Source organism: Temnothorax longispinosus, unplaced genomic scaffold, assembly GCF_030848805.1.
Source record: "Temnothorax longispinosus isolate EJ_2023e unplaced genomic scaffold, Tlon_JGU_v1 HiC_scaffold_275, whole genome shotgun sequence".
Lineage (NCBI taxonomy): Eukaryota > Metazoa > Arthropoda > Insecta > Hymenoptera > Formicidae > Temnothorax > Temnothorax longispinosus.
Genome location: NW_027270095.1, coordinates 1 through 14,527, shown reverse-complemented (window position 1 = coordinate 14,527; position 14,527 = coordinate 1). Strand labels below are relative to the sequence as shown.

At 36.0% G+C, this 14,527-nt stretch overlaps 1 protein-coding gene across 1 annotated transcript; it reads right to left on the bottom strand.

Annotated features, from left to right (window-relative positions):
• Positions 1 to 880: 880 nt before the first annotated feature.
• LOC139824144 (uncharacterized) lies at positions 881 to 12,913 on the bottom strand (the record flags this gene model as incomplete). The annotated part of the gene is made up of 5 exons (XM_071796632.1): positions 12,739 to 12,913; positions 5,420 to 5,603; positions 5,188 to 5,340; positions 1,531 to 1,626; positions 881 to 1,070 (listed from the first exon to the last, which is right to left on the bottom strand). Coding segments are annotated over exons 2-5 (623 nt in total), but the record flags the coding sequence as incomplete, so codon positions are not given.
• Between the last annotated feature and the right edge of the window lie 1,614 nt (positions 12,914 to 14,527).

Below are 14,527 nucleotides of genomic sequence, written 5' to 3'. Positions count from 1 at the left end.
GTTCCGTGGTTATTAGCGATATCGCGACTTGCTTGGTTAACTGACTCGGCGCCTCCCCGTTGCGCCCGAGCAGATTCACTCGCGTTAGGTTAAGATATCATTGCGACAGAGTTTTCGTACGGTTTTCGACTCGAATTATTAATCGTTTGAGAATAGCGCCTTCAGCGTGTTTATTAGAGACTCAATTAATACTCCGTGAGTGTCTCGCGTCCGCCTTAATATTATTTCTGATAGATGAATCCAGACACCCCGCCACCGGCTATTCTTGATTTATTTATTGAAGTTATCTTGTGTTTGATCGAAGCCGGATGGATAAACGTTGTTATTTTCTCGACAACCAGTACTCAATAAATGTTACTTTCTTTGTTATCTGACTGAGTATGAAATTAACGTGTCACCCCGCCGAATATCGCGCTGCCCTTCATTAACCCCGCCCGTGATTAGGTCAAGCTAGCCGATTCCACGCACCTCCACACTTCGTTTTGCGTCTCGTTTAGGTTTTCGCGATTTCGTGGACGCGAATGTACGCGTCTGGCGCCCAACATTCGGAACATTTCGTGGAGTATCGGAGGTGCGAGGAAATCACTGGAGAGGCCAACCATCCCGCTCTCCTAAGTCCTTTTGATCCGGCACACGTCCCGGAGCGGTCCGGGAGTGCAAAAAGTCGTGACAATATATATATATATATATATGTATATTATGAACAGTATGTAATAATACGTATAAGGAAGTATCTCAACAGTGGATTTTGTTGTGTCAAACCGAATCAAAAAGTCTTTCTCCCTTTTTTATTCCAAGTATGGTTTTTTATATACAAGGTTTAAAAGGTGGCCAATCGTATGTTATAGTTACATTTTTTGTACAATTAAAATTATCGTACATGCGACTTATGTAGACATAATTGTTTTTGTTATAAGGATATAATAAGAGGATATAAGAATATAATGAATATAGGAATATATAATACATACCACTACCAGCATTTTTGTCTTGTACATCAATGTTCATATCGCTTTGTATATCATTTTGCACTGCAATCTCTTTCATTATACAGTTGGTACCATCAATATCTAAATAGAAAAATATAAATATATGTATAAACAATGTATTAATATATTGGACAGAATCATATAAATGTAAATATAGAAATATGTTCATGCTTTTTGCTGTTATGCATTCTCCATTGTATCCTTCATCAATAATTGACAAATAATTAGTATTTTTGTTTTCACAATTTCAAGTATAGTTTATATTATATTTAATTAATTATATAAGTTTAACATCTGATTATAAGCATTAAATTAAACAAGTTTTAATTACTAATTATTGTTTTGGTAACAGATATACGTTACATGTATATTTAAAATATTCATTACTTTTCAATATTTACCCATGAATGTTTTAAATATTAAATATTTTTTCCATACATAAATTTTTGTATGGAAAAATGTAGCAAGTAATTTAATTTTATGTTCTGTTAAAAAGGTAATTAAATTATTATGTACATATAATAAGGAAAAGTATATGTACCACTTAGTTTCTCCGAATTAGAAATGCTACTCGCATTAGTGGATTTATAATCAGAAGAAGATGATGGCACACATTTAGCTTTCTTTTTGGTATATCCTATAAAATGCAATTACATGCAGATTACGTATATGTATGTAACCCAGATAGTACAGCAATGACATCCTCGGGAAATCCGAAGGACATCCAGGACGGACAACATGGATATATATATATATATATATCCTGTGGATATCCCAATTAAATCCTAGGATATACTTCGGATGTCCTGAGGAAAAGCAAATGATACCCAAATACTAGTCCTCATGACATCCTGAGGATATCCTGTCGGACGTCCTGAGGACTTCTATGGGACATGTTATGGACATTTTTAGGCGTCTCTAAGTAGCAATAGAATGTGATTGGTTCTTATCTTTGGATCCAACCAATCACATGTTGGTTACCGCGTTGCTTCTTGCTCCGTGGCAAGCGTTTCCGCGTTCCGTGCGCAGGAGCCATACGCTTCTACACTTAGATCCGACAAGTGGCAAAGGTAGTGCTGCGATTTCGAGCCCGCGCACGTTAGCATGCGTATGCTCAAAATTTTAATACATTGGTCAGTGACATCGGTCTAATGCTACGTGCCAATATCGTTCCCCAAGCAGTATTTTGACGTCCGCCCGACGTTAAGATAAACACACTTAACGTTGGTATCCAACGTTTTTGCTACGTCGTTTCAATCCTCTTTTGCACTAATTTTTGGGGAATCAAATTTAGGTTGTACCAACGTTGGGATCCGACTTATATAAGTTAAATTAAGGTTACATTTTTTCCACCAGTTCTAACGTTGGTATAAGTAATTTTTGTAAACTTTGATTTTGTACACTCTGCTAGACCTGAGATTATTTTTTCACAACGTACATTTTAGGTGTAGTTTTCGTGCTTCCATTCAAACCATATGATGGGATTGGTGTAATAAAAATGTATCATAATACGTACTTATTAATTTGGCACAAATAAAATGGCTTTAGAGGAAAAATATAGTTTGCGCAGTCTTTGATACTATTGTAATTTTGCCATAAATACACGAACCCAGCACTGAAAATTTATAACAAAACCCACTTTATTGGTAAATATGGAAATGATAGGTCGAAATTAGACGAATCCCTTCTAAAATATTCCAATTTACTAAATTATCTACTAAATAACTAAAATTTTCAAAATGTAGATTTTAATTTTTTTTTTATCAAAATTACTTTTAAGATAAACATGTTGTCACAACTTTAACAACAGACAATATATAAATGCTTTAAATTGTTAATAAAGTGCGTTAAAAAATATAAATCTAAAGATACTGGAAAATGGCGGATTATTTGCCTTCCTCTTTGAGGAATGAAAATGGCAAAGTCAGCGTTCCACAACGTCAGTCAGAAATGACCACAGGCGACATTTCACAACGTTAGCGTTTTACAACGTTTGATAACAAAACGTTGGTTTACGTTGGGAATTATGTATTGAAGTCGCACGAAATGTGTGGTGCAGGGTATAACGTCAGGCAAACGTTAAATATTTTAACGTCGGGTAATAGGATTTAACTGTTTCAAATTTGACGTTGGGAAAGTGATAAAAAAAAGCACGTCGTAATTTTAACGTTAAGACAACGTCCGAAAAACGTTAGTAATTATAAGTTACATTTTATAACTTTCTTGGACTGCTTACAACGTTGTGATTAGTAGAAAAGTAGTCCTTAGTCGGAAAGTTAACCAAAAAATGCTGCTTGGGGAGCCGACATTAATTTCCGATAATACGAGAAAATATTTATAGTCATAGACTGCATCTTAAGAAACAAATTTAGTTAAAAAATAGTAATAAAATTTCGAAATAAATATATAATTTTTTTTTATGTCGGGTAAATGTCAGAAACCAGTGCCGGCTCGTTACGAAATTTTGTGTTCGTAAATATATTTATGAAAAAAGTATATTTATGAAATTATAAAACATTCTTATCAAATCCTTACAAGGGCCTCATTAGACAAAAATAAGAAAACCTTTCTTATGGCATTTCTAATAAATAATGATCGGGACCTCATCCGGTTAGCCTTGATAAACGCTATTTTCACTCATTCCAAATACGTAAAAGATATCCCAAAATCAGCTAAAATATGTCCAGGATGTCCTGAGGAGTTTTATAGGATGTACTCAGGATATCCTGCGATACTCCTCAAGATATCCTGGACATGCGCGTAGGATGATTTTAGGATTTTTAAAGTAAAACTTCTTTAGGCACGGTAGTAAGTTCGATTATGCGACACGAAAAGTGTAACGAAAATTTGACCAATAGGCGTACGAAATTAAACTTCTTTGGTACGGTAGTAAGTTCGATTGTGCGACACGGAAAGTGTAACGAAAATTCGATCAATAGGCGTACGAAATAAAACTTCTTTGGTACGGTAGTAAGTTCGATTGTGCGACACGAAAAGTGTAACGAAAATTTGACCAATAGACGTACGGCGTTGGCGAGACGGTTCTTCTTCTGGCACGGTAGTAAGTTCGATTATGCGACACGAAAAGTGTAACTAAAATTCGACAATAGGCGTACGAAATGAAACTTCTTTGGTACGGTAGTAAGTTCGATTGTGCGACACGAAAAAACGTCACGAAATAGTGTCACGAAAATTCGACCAACAGGCGTACAAAGTGAAACTCCTTTTAGATCGGTAAGTAAATTCGATTTTGCGACTCGAAAACGCGTCACGAAAATTCGATCAGGCGTACGGCACTGGCGAGACGGATATAGTGAGAACTGCGTGTAACACTATATTTTCGAGTTGCGGGCGGCTTGGAGTGACTAATTCCGTTGCATTGTTTTTGTATTAATTTCAGAAAAGTTATGGCAAAGCCTTGCCTTCAGAAGTTTCACTTCTAACGCGCGTGGCGACCACGCGTTCATTTTTTTATGCTATTTAGTAGACATTTATGAAAAATTTATAATTTATTACGGTGCTTAACATTCTAAAATTACTTTAACGCTTAAATTCCACACCTCTCAAGAATCTCGTAAATGACATGAGAGGTTTAAAAGACCCCAGCATGAAAAATGTCTCCTTACTCATTTATTTTTTTATCTTTAGTTATGAAAATTTTTTTCAATGTTGTTCAAGGCTTAGAAAAGAGAATAAAATGCTTATATTGTTAAATTTTCAATTTCAACATAGTATAAAAAATTAAGTAAACTGAGTACTGCTAAGGTACAAACGGGTAGGTCAATCACTCAACTATCATCAATGGGAGCATGAGCTCCATTTTTGGCAAGAACATTTGAAAACATTTCATTCTAAAGGGTCTGGGGTCCGCTGGACCCCACGGGGCATTTAAGGGTTAAAGTATTTCACAACAATTAATAAAGTCAAATAAAATATTCATATAATATATTTACAACATTACGCATGTTGTCCTGGATAGGACATCCAGGACAACATGGATTTTCCGAGGATGTTATTGGTTATCTGGAAAACAACTAAATATCCTGAAAATATCCCAGGACATCCTGGACATGTTGAGGACGATCCTGAGGACATCCTGGACATATTCAGGACGATCCTGAGGACGTCTTGTGCTATCTAACTAAGTATATGTAAAGAATATATATATGGAGGGAAAAAACGAAATAAGAACAATTACTGTCGTTATCGTAATCCTCTATCTCATCATCGAACAACGGCTTATTTATCAATCTTTTTTTGGGTAATGTTGCAAATTGACCAAGTATTTCAAACTGTCCATCTTTTGACATAGAAATGTTTTGCTCTACCTGTCGAGCTATTTCGTAAGTTTCTGTAAGAAGTTATATACTTTTTACTTATTAAATACTTATAAAACACACAATATAACAGAATAATTTGATTATATTTACCGTATGGCCCTATAATTTTTTTATAACTTTGTACATTCCAGGTATTTTTTGGATGGGCATTTTTAATTGCAGCTGTCTTGACATTCAGTTCATTTAATGGCCATTGGAATGTCTTATTTTCTGTATTCAACCAAAGCTCGGGTATTGTAGAGCACCAGTCTTCGTAAAATACAACATAGTACATCTGGAATAACAATCAAATATCGATTATCTTTCTTCTAAATAATGTAGAGCAGACCGGAGATAAAACGTCAACGGGGTTGAACCGTCAAATCAAATATCTTGGAATCTGTATATTGTGCGAACTCGCTATTAACATTGTAAACGCTGTTTATGGTACCCATGTAACTAACGGAGTTTCGGCAGGTTACCTGCCGTGTTATGATTTTTACGAGGGCAAACGTGTTTTCGGAAGGTGAAAGTTACACTTTCTGCGCGTGGAAATTTTGTAATATCTGCAATAATATCCGCTCTCCAAATCTCGAGGTACGTGATTATAAAGAGTAATGCATGCTGAAAACGAATCCAGTGTAGTTTTTTCATTATCGTTGATGTCTAATATTTCGTGGGCGATTAAACCTGAAACTTGTGTTTGGGGCTTATTCGTCAGTAACCACCCGGGGCTGGTCCGGCAGTCTCGTTACTGTGGCGCGCCGGGCGCACGACTTCAGCCCACGGCGATTTCAGGTTAGGTTTCCCTCGAGCGTGATTCTGTCTTCCCTTGCACGTGCGTCAGTTTGTATAGGAGGGAAATGGTACGCACGTATCGTCGCAAAACGGGTGTTTTGGCCGACCGAAAAGATGGCGGTCCGTTGTTTTCGAGATCGCTCGCGCTCACGGCACGTCAGCGAGGTATGGCGAGGCACGGCACGGGACGGCTCTGAGATCCCGCGATTTCCGCGCGAGAGTTAACATGCCGCGCGCGCGGTAGATCGTCCCGGCCGCGATCGTCGTTGTTAGTCGTTGTGTCAGTGACAGTCGCGCGTGCGACCGCATCGTCCAGCGTTCGCCGCATCGTCTCGGCGTCATTGTCGCCGCCGTTGTAGTGGTGGTGGTGTCGATGGTGGTCATCGTCGTCGTCGTCGTCGGCGCGTCGAGGAATCGGCGCGAGGACGCCGTCGAGTCGGTAAAATAATCGCGCTCCACCGCGAGCTTTTCTAACCCCCCTGTCGCTATTTATCGCTTCCCCGCGAGAAACGCGGCTTGGTTAGGTTGCTCGAGGGCCCGCGCTGATCCTATGGCACCGGAACGCCGTCACGCGTGTTCCCCGTGGTTGCCCGCGTTGACAATGTGACGTGCCGTTGGGGAGTTTACGATTTAGTTAACCAACAAATTGTCAGGATCTGTATTCACGTGCCTAAATTGTTTTATGGAATAGGTAAAACAATTATTTTTTAATAATGTTTCGCATAAAAATTTTAAATAAATTTTTATATTTTTCTTTTAAAAAACAATTATTAAAATGTATGCTATCATTTTTCAGGATTAAATGTACGTATATGTATTGAAAATGCAGTGTGACGGTTAAGCCCCGGGGGGTGACGGTTAAGCCCCGGCATTTTTTAGATTTCAATTTTTTCACCGTTGTCGTTTTTGCTCTATACCGGTTAAACAAAGCGACGTAGATAAAAATTTCCTATATAAATTTTGTAGCTAAAGGTTCACTCTTTACAGTGGTATACCACATTTAACTAAAATTATTTATTTTGTTGTTAAAAATCGGCACCGAAAAAAAACTGACGGTTTAGCCCCGGTCTCCCCTATATAAATTATTAACACTCAATCATCTATACCCAGATAGCAACGTTTCTGCATTGTTGCTGGCATTGTTGCCGACAACATAATATGTGTTGCTATCAGAATTGTGGCAACTGAGTCCGCATTTGTCAGCAAATTGATGCCTTCACAATATAACAATTTTGTATAGCAACTTGCCAGCAACTTGTTGGCAACTTATGCTGCGATCTAAAATCGTTTGATTCAAAATTCGAGCTGTTGCTGTCATGTTGCTGTAATAATTTATAGGATCGCACAATGCTGTCATATTGTTAGCAATGCAAAGTAAATTTGATGTTGCTCTCTTGCCGACAAATTGCTGGCAATACATATATCCAATATGTTGCCTGCGTTGCTTCAAATATTAAATTACTCTAAATCAATTGAAGCAAATGTACGGTAAGTTGTTAGCATCATAAGCAATTACAACCCAGACAGCACACGGATATCCGATGGACATTCATAAGATGTCCTTTAAGGATATTGAGGTCCATGTGCCATTTGTTTTATATCCTTCGGACATTCTATGGACGTCTATAGTATATCTGTTTATGAAATTGGTGGACATGCTTATATCCCTAAAACATGTCCACAAGATATTCGATGGACATCCTATGGACATGATAAAAGAGAACATCCAGAATTGTAATTTACATTAAAAGGATAAAAACAAATTAAATATATAAATGTATGTATCCACACACACATACACACATTGTTAAACGTATTGCACATGCGTACAAATTAATTAAAGAAAACAGCAATTTGTTCAAAATAATTATAAAAACTAATGTGAAAATTTCAATAAGGGTGTTTACTCAAATTTTGTAAAAAAAATTTCCCGATTTTCTAGAAATTTTACTCCAAATTCACACTTTTGCATTGTTTAAAAACAAAAATTACTCAAAATGAGCAAAAGTGAAATAAATTCACAAATTGCATGTGCAAATGCAAATGTTTAGAATGAAAAATATGTTTTATTTTATTTTGCTTCTTTTCCTGCCCTATCTTTTGCACGTCTCAGCCAAGTTTTAATGGCTTGTTCAACTCGTTGCTTTACACAGTAGAGCACTTTCTAAATAGAAAAAAAAACATAATATAGACATAATTGTATATTTAAAATATAACTATAGTTATTATACAGGGTATCTCTAAAGTCTGACCCAGTCCCCTGGATCTCAGAAACGGCTTTAGATATGGAAAAATGTTTTAGATAAAAGCTGTAGGATATTAAGGGGGACAGATATGGAATTGATTTTGAGCGATTTTTTTCAAGGCCAGGTCAATGTGATCCATGTTTTCTTAAATGAAATTTTTATTTTTTATTGCATATTCTTGTAGCTCTTGTCAAGACGTTTTCAAAACACTATAATAAAGCTCTCTTTTATTAAGAATTTCCTGATATTTTAAATTTTGTCATAATACTTTTAATATAAAATATGAAATATGGCTCGTAAAGTACCTATTCACTTTTCAATTACTTTATATGTTTAATTAGTAATGAATTTTGTACGATATATAAACATTATATAAATCCTACAAAGTTTGCACAACATTACTAATGCCTGGAACTGTTTATTGCTTCAATATGCTCAAAATTATAAAAAAATATTTTATATAAGCCAGAACTTCGAGATTTTGTACAGCGTCTCACCCATATACTCGTAAATGCGTCTTCACAACATTACTAATGCCTGGAACTGTTTATTGCTTCAATATGCTCAAAATTATAAAAAAATATTTTATATAAGCCAGAACTTCGAGATTTTGTACAGCGTCTCACCCATATACTCGTAAATGCGTCTTTCTCGGGCGATAAAAATTATTTTAAAAATGAATAAATAATGCTTATCGTCAGAACTCCTTAGAAAACGTTAGAACACGTTTAGAACTGCACGAGAATTATAATAGAACTCACAGAACTGTTGAAAATCGTACAGCGTCTCACCCTATTCTCTCCAAGTACTCGATTCTCAGGCGTTATTAATTTATTTAAAAAATTATACAACATTGCTAGTGCCGGGAACTTTTTAGAAAATGCTTCTATATGCTCAGAACTACTCGAAAAATATTTTACATAAACCGGAACTTCGAGATATTTCAACTGGCGTCTTAACTCGGTATACTCATTACATGTAATTTTGTTTTTAGTACCTTATAATTAAATTTTTTACTTTTATATGGCAGAACTCTTTATAGACCTGTTACAGAATTATAGATCTCGCAAAATCTGGTGAGATATAGCGGCGGAACTCGTGTAGGACAAAGTGAGACGCTGCGTGAACCTAGCGTCTCAGTTTGTCCTGACGCGTTTTTTTGCTTTAATGGCCAGAACTATTTGTTTAAACTATCAGAAACTCTAGAACTATTGAAAAAGAAATCAAAACTCTCAATAGTTTGTGAGTTTCCAATCAAAAGTATGTAGGAAATATTAAAAACACCGATATTAATTCTTCAGGAATCCAAAGTAAAACAATGTATCTATATATAAATAATGACGGCAAATCTAATAAAATGTAAAAGACGTAGATTTAGTGACTGTAAATAACTGTTATTATTTTTTCTTTTTTCCAAAGAAATCTTGAAAAAAGATATTTGTAAATTGTTTCAAATTTTGTTGCTATATTCTTGTTTGTTGATGATCCACTTGTGTATAAAATATTATATTGGTAATATTTTTTATGTTTTTGGTTTTGGATACACTTTTCACTGAAATGCCATACGATTATTACGTGTTAAAACTTAGATGTTCAGAAATTGATAACTTTTTATTTAAATTGTGAATCGACCTGAAATTTAGCTCCAAACTTTGAAAGAGAATACAGAATATTAAATTTTCATCAACTTCGTAGCATTTTGACAATCCTTAAAAACAGATGTTTCTGAAATCGCGCTTTGTCTAATGAGAGTCGTTAATTAATTATACTTAATTCCTTCTTTATTGAGCGTTACAGAGAAAATGTAGGATTTTTTAAAATTAATTTTTAAAATAATAACGCAATCTAAATAGCAGGCATAAATTTCAAAATTTACGAATAATATATGTGTTTCTCTGTGTATACGAGTGCATCTCGATCCATATGCATATATCGCACGTTTATATCCGCTATTAAAATACAAAATTATAGGTATTAGAAATAAGTAATTTTTGTAAAGCGCGCAATTTCTCAATATTTGAAAGTGAGTGTGCTGATGTAATAATGTAACCGGCAAGTTGCGTACTCTGCTGGTTTCGATCAATACTAATAAGAGCGATAGATCATCTTTGTTTGAATCTCTTTATTTGCTTACGCAAAGTCAAAAAGCGAACACGTGTAATGGTTCATCGAGAAGTAAAATTATCGGCTAAAATCGGCGCAATCGAAGCTTATTCTTTAAACTGTGTAAACCATCATTAAATTTGTGTGAGCACTGCTAAAACTATATTTTTTTATTTTTTATGTCAAAAGTCAATGTCACTCAATAAAGTGTTCATTTTTCTCTTTCACTTTAACACGTTTACATTTATTCCAGTAAAATTCATAATATTCCAACAACAGATAACGCTATTTTCATATCAAACGTTATCGTATAAAATAATGTTTTAGTTCCCAGATGTTTCTATTACGCTAGGATAACAAATTTTATATATATATATATGTTATTTTGTTGTTACATCTACGTATCCGCTCGCGACATATAATCAATGTATCGATTATATCACATCTATGCTTTACGAAAATTTAAAAAAAATCATTGCGTGCATGAAGAAGGCGGAAGAAAATTAATCTCCGTGGCATTATAGCGAAGCATGCACTATAAATGTATACATATGTATACATATTAATAATATGGAACAATATACATATATTTCAAAATCTTTCTCATGGTGTGTCCGAAAAGTAATAAGAATGATTTTTTTACGCTCCCCAGGAGGGCTGTGTGAGAAAAGTGGGGTCGAGATAGTTGACAGGGAATCTCAGGTATATATGGTCGGATTCTCCTCAGTTGAGCCCGAGCTATTCGAACGGTCGTTATGTTACAGAAGTACACTCTTGTTTTTCACTCTCGTCGCGAACAAAAATGCAGAGGAGCGTCGAGCAGCGTTACGCAATTAAATTTTGCGTAAAACTTGGAAAAACAACTTCTCAGAAACGTTAGAAATGTTAAAGACAGCGTCGTCCGCGAGAGTGAAAAACAAGAGTGCACTTCTGTAACGTACCGACTGTTCGAAAGACTCGGATTCAATTGAGGAGGATTTGACCGTATACCTGAATTTCTCCCTCAACTATCTTGACTTTTACTGTCCTCACGCAGCCCTCTTGGAGAGAGAATAAAGAAATCATTCTGATTACTTTCCGAAAACACCATGTACATCTTAATTGTGTATCAGAATTGTATCCTAGCTAATTTTTAGATCTATCCAGATAAACTTGGGCTGTACTTCCGAATGGACCACCCTTCCAATTGAAATGGGGTTTTGCAAGAGATTTTGTCACAATATCTATAAAGATATAAAGATTATTTATCGATGTCCTACTTTCGAGTTTTTTTATAGTTTTCTAGATTTTAGCCTGACAATCGTAAACAAAGCATGCAGCGCTCTACTTCAGGTACGAGGTAACGTGTACCGCAAATAAATGTTTAATTATTTATAAAAATAAAAATATTTTAATAACAATTTAGCGGAAGGTACGATTTTAGCATATTTCTTCTATAGAGACGTTCTAGAGGCACAGCATGACGTGCGCGCTCGGCCGTCGATCCTCGAGCGGCGAATATTAGCGGCCCACTGTATCCATGCATATGTTATGGTCAAAGCCCGAAACGCGACATTTCTAGGATTGACTGGTCAATTCTGCGGAATGTCCAGGCGTCTTGATTAAAGAGTTTCTAGGAATAGGCTGGGAGTTAGATTAGTTTTTTATCCGGGGGAGAGGCTTCGCCGCAGGCGCCTATTTGTGTACTGTCTATACATACATATCAGCAATTGAATTACTACAAAACTTATTTGACCAAGACGCTTGGCCGTTCGGCAGAATTAACCTGCGTTTCGAGGGTAATTCTAGGATTGACTAATCAATTCTGCCAAATTTACGCTTTGACCATAACACATACACTTTTCCACCCACACAACAATTGGTTATCTTCTTTCTAATGTTATTCTCAATCCATACAGTGGGATATAATGTAAGACATTTTTATGATTGTTAGGTTGAAACCTAGAAAACTATAGAAAACCTTAAAATAGGATCGATAAATAATTTCTAGATATTGTAACAAAATCACCTGCAAAACCCCATCCCAATCGGAAAGGTAGTCTATTCGAAAGAACCCCCCAAACTTGCATAGCTGCATAACTATAACCATATGCATAAAGAAAAGTTTTTAACAATTTTGTGCACGGTTTTGTGATAGAAATACAATTAAATAATTTTTCTTATAAATATGGTTATGCTGTACAAAATTATTTGGATATACCTAAAAACCAGCATACAAAAATATATAAATACAGCCGATCGACTTGTAAGTTGAACTCGTCGGAGCCGATGGAGTGTACTTACTTCAGAAATGCAGATTTTGCGGCGCAGTCGTCTTGTGGTAAGCGTTTCTTTAGCGAGGATCTTGATTTTTTTGAAAAATATACCAGGAAAATGTAGGCGCAGCGGACACACTCTAGAGACGGTATTTATAGTCGGATCTTATGTTTAAAACCATCTTTTTTAAGTACAATCTTAAGATGTCATAAACTAATCAACAGAACCGTATTAACATCTTAAGACGTTACTTAAGATGATTTTGAAATAAGAACGGACTATGAATACCGGACTAGGTTGCGTTTCAATACTCACTGCCAGTACTGAAAGTACCAAAAAAAATATATAGTTTATATTACGTACTGGCAGCGAATATCAGAACACAATCCAAGTCACACGTAAACTGCGAAATGGAAAGTAAGCCCTATCGCGGCATAATATATCTAGATCGACCGTTTGCCTTTATTTAAGGAGTGGGGGTAGTGACGTACAAAACATATATTATTTGAGGAGGGGGTAGCGTTGCAAGAGAGGAAGAAGAAACTGAAATGGGTATTGTTTTGTACGCATGCGCAAAGGGGGCGAACAAAGGAGCACTAGAGTCCCATAAAGAGAGAAGCGCCAAATCTGAACAGTTTCTGATTGGTTTTCGGAGTCACGTGGTTTTTCACTCCCATCTTCTAACCATTGCGTACATGTGTGCGTACATGTACACGCACCGGCATAAATGGTGTCCCGCGGCGCGCGACAGATAGGTGTATGTACGTGTGTCACACGCATACACGCATCGGCAAGAATGATGTCTCTTGGCGGCTGAATCTGCGCGTCGAGTCACACGTAATGCGCGCTTTGTGTGTATTCGTGCGTCTACACACGTATATCGAGCAACCGAAAGACACCATTTCTGTCGGTGCATGTACACGGGCACGCATGTGTGTACACGGCACGGAAGACATCCCTTCCACATGCTACTGCACGCTACCGAACATGCCCGTTTCTGGCATCATTGGTTAGAAGATGGCGGCCGCTGGGAAGTAGTGGGAAAGGCTGGCGCTTCTCTTATTATAGGATGGCGTCCCATAGAGCGGATTACGCAGAAGTGGAACAAGTGTATCACCAATCACGGGATCGTTCTCTGATAGAACCCTTTTAAAGATTCCGTCAAAACGGTCCCGTGATTGGTGATACGCTCGTTCCGCTTCCGCGTAATCCGCTCCATGAGATCCAACCCTAAAAGGTACAAAACAGAGTGTATTTTTTTCTACGTGCACCTTTACCCCCCACTTCTCAATATTCGGTTTAGATATACTATTGGCTGCGGTCCGATATTCACTAGAGTCCCTTGAATACAGAGTCTGGCCATTCCGTAGACTTCTTTCTATTGGTTCAGTTTTACAAGCCTCTCAAAATGGCGAAAATGGCGGAATTTTTTAAATGGAGGAAAATTGCGTATTAATAAATGTAAAATAATAAATCAGAAAAACACTTTTATTGCCATTAAACATCAAAAAATGTATTTTTGTATATACATATATATATAAATACATAGAATATATATACATAATAGAATACAATATAAAAGTACAACATACATTATTTTTATATATATGTAATAAAGTATAACATACATAATTTTTAATGAACGAAAGTATGCATTGCCATGGTTTTGCTACTATAATTTTTCTTTTTTAAGTTGGATTTTACACACGATATACGCATTCTATATAATATAAAACGTTTCATTATTTTTAATTTTAAATTATGGCAATCTTTTATTGTGTCACAATGAATATCATTCATTTTATCTAAATAAAAA